Source organism: Arachis ipaensis, chromosome B09 (genome assembly GCF_000816755.2).
Source record: "Arachis ipaensis cultivar K30076 chromosome B09, Araip1.1, whole genome shotgun sequence".
NCBI lineage: Eukaryota > Viridiplantae > Streptophyta > Magnoliopsida > Fabales > Fabaceae > Arachis > Arachis ipaensis.
Genome location: NC_029793.2, coordinates 8055849 through 8058199, shown reverse-complemented (window position 1 = coordinate 8058199; position 2351 = coordinate 8055849). Strand labels below are relative to the sequence as shown.

General features: G+C 33.2%; 1 protein-coding gene across 1 annotated transcript in view; it reads left to right on the top strand.

Moving 5' to 3' along the window:
• The window catches only part of LOC107618586 (protein indeterminate-domain 7), a 3783-nt gene continuing 1721 nt past the window's right edge, over positions 290-2351 (top strand). The window contains exons 1-2 of the mRNA XM_016320696.2: positions 290-1100; positions 1196-1592. Of these exons, the coding sequence (XP_016176182.1) occupies positions 866-1100; positions 1196-1592 (632 nt within the window). The 5' untranslated portion in view covers positions 290-865. The remainder of the gene's footprint in view (positions 1101-1195; positions 1593-2351) is intronic.

The following is a 2351-nucleotide window of genomic DNA, read 5'->3' as shown; positions in this document are numbered from 1 at the left end:
TAATTATAATCATACATATATTTATGTAAATATTAAATTAAATAAAAATTATATATAAAATATGAGCATTAAATAAAACTATCAATTAAAACTACCATGTATATCGTATCAATAATACAATTTATTCTGCTTTTAAATCCATGTCAATTAATAAGCTAGATTATTAACTTTTATTGATATTAGTCTACCAAAAACATTTTTGTTAATACAAGGTGTTAAGAGAGTGTGTGTATGTTAGCAGTAGGGTTCCCCTCCTCCTTGTGATTTTCTAATTTCTACTGCAAACAAATTAAAACCCTTCTCATCCACACCTTTTTTTTCCCCCTCTCTCTCTCTCTGTCTATATTTTTTGTTCATATTTGTGTGGCCGTAATTGGATTTTCTCTCATCTTAGCTTTATAAAACTAAACATAATATTTCACTCTCCTCCTCCTTCTCCTCCTAAGCTTCTTCCACTTCTCTTCTCTTCCCTTCTCATCTCTTCATTTCAATAAAAACCAAAACTACTACTTGTCTCTTTGCCTCACTGCCAAAACCACCACTGCCTTAAGCTTAGTGTGAAACCAAATCACTTTCATTCATTCAAGAGAGAGAGAAGAATACTATATATTCATCAAACTTTTCCCTTTCCTTTTTCCCTTTCTTTTCACCCGGATTTCAGATACCATTTTCCTCATTATCAACTATCAAGTATCAACTCTATTACTGCACTTCACTTCTTTTTCCTACTTTTTCTGTTTTCGGCAACCTTTCTCCTCTAGATCCCAGAAACCAAAAACAAAAAGATCTATGGCTCATACGTAGACATATATATATACATAGCTACCATTCTTAGAGGCTTATTTGAAATCAAGTAATTAATTATATGAGCATGATGAAGAGTTTGATATTCCAACAACAACAAAATCAGCAGCAGCAACAAGTGGTGGTAGTGGAAGAAAACATGTCTAATTTGACTTCAGCTTCAAACGAAGGTAATAACAGTGTTTCCTCAGGTACAAGAACTGAAATTGGAACCTTCATGACTCCACCACCAACATCATCTGACACTTCTACACAGCCACCATCAAAGAAAAAGAGAAACCTTCCCGGCAACCCAGGTTCCCTTCTTCTTCCTTAGCTTCTTTTCCTTTCTTTTTCTTGAGAGTTATTATGTAATTAAAGATGTTTTTCTTTTTCCTTCTAATTGGTTCAGACCCAGATGCTGAGGTAATAGCTTTATCTCCAAAATCTCTCTTAGCAACAAACAGATTCATGTGTGAGATCTGCAACAAAGGGTTCCAGAGAGACCAAAACCTACAACTCCACAGAAGAGGCCACAACCTACCATGGAAGCTGAAGCAGAGAACAAGCAAAGAGATAAGGAAGAAAGTGTACGTGTGTCCTGAACCCAGTTGCGTCCACCACGACCCGTCACGGGCCCTGGGGGACTTGACTGGGATCAAGAAACACTTCTGTAGGAAGCATGGTGAGAAGAAGTGGAAGTGTGAGAAGTGTTCAAAGAAGTATGCAGTTCAATCTGATTGGAAAGCGCATTCCAAGACCTGTGGCACTAGAGAGTACAGATGTGACTGTGGAACTCTCTTCTCAAGGTAACTAACTACTATTCTTGTATCATTCAAACTATATAAAATGTGAACATTGAAATCATCGATTAAAATTACTGAATCATCTGTCTTCTGTAAGATAAGATATGTGGTGTTAAGTGGTAAAGATTTGAAGTATATTTTAAGAGCGATGAAAATTTAGATGCAGTTGTTTTTGGTTATTTTGTTTTGATAATTAATTTGTCAATGATATAATTAGTGAGTTTGAAACTTGTGTATATGTTTTGATTTTGGTGGGCTGCTAGGTGAATATTAAAGTTAACTAAATTTTTATGGCAAAAAATGCAGAAGAGGATGACATAAATGCTTAAGAAAATTAAGTAATAATAATAAAAAAAAGAAATGATAAATTAGGAAAATAATGAATGACATGTGAAATTTACTACTACTACTATGAGTTCTAGTTAATTTTTATTCACCACTAGTGTCAGACCAACATCTATACTCTCATTTATGAAGGATGGGATTTTTGAAATCCGAGGTTGACTGAGATATGGTGTTTGAATTATTATTTGAAATCATTTATTATTTATTTATTTTGTTCATTTCTTTCGGTTTCTATGGTAAATTGGTCTCTGAACATATGCTAGAGATATTAGAAGTGAAAATTTATTCCAATAGAGAAAAGTTTTGAAGTCTTTAATATATACAATAGTTTGTTAGAATTACCAATACTTGTTAGCAGTTTTGTTAATGGGGTTGGAAAAAAATTAATATAATTTATGTTTCTAAATTCTAAAATGA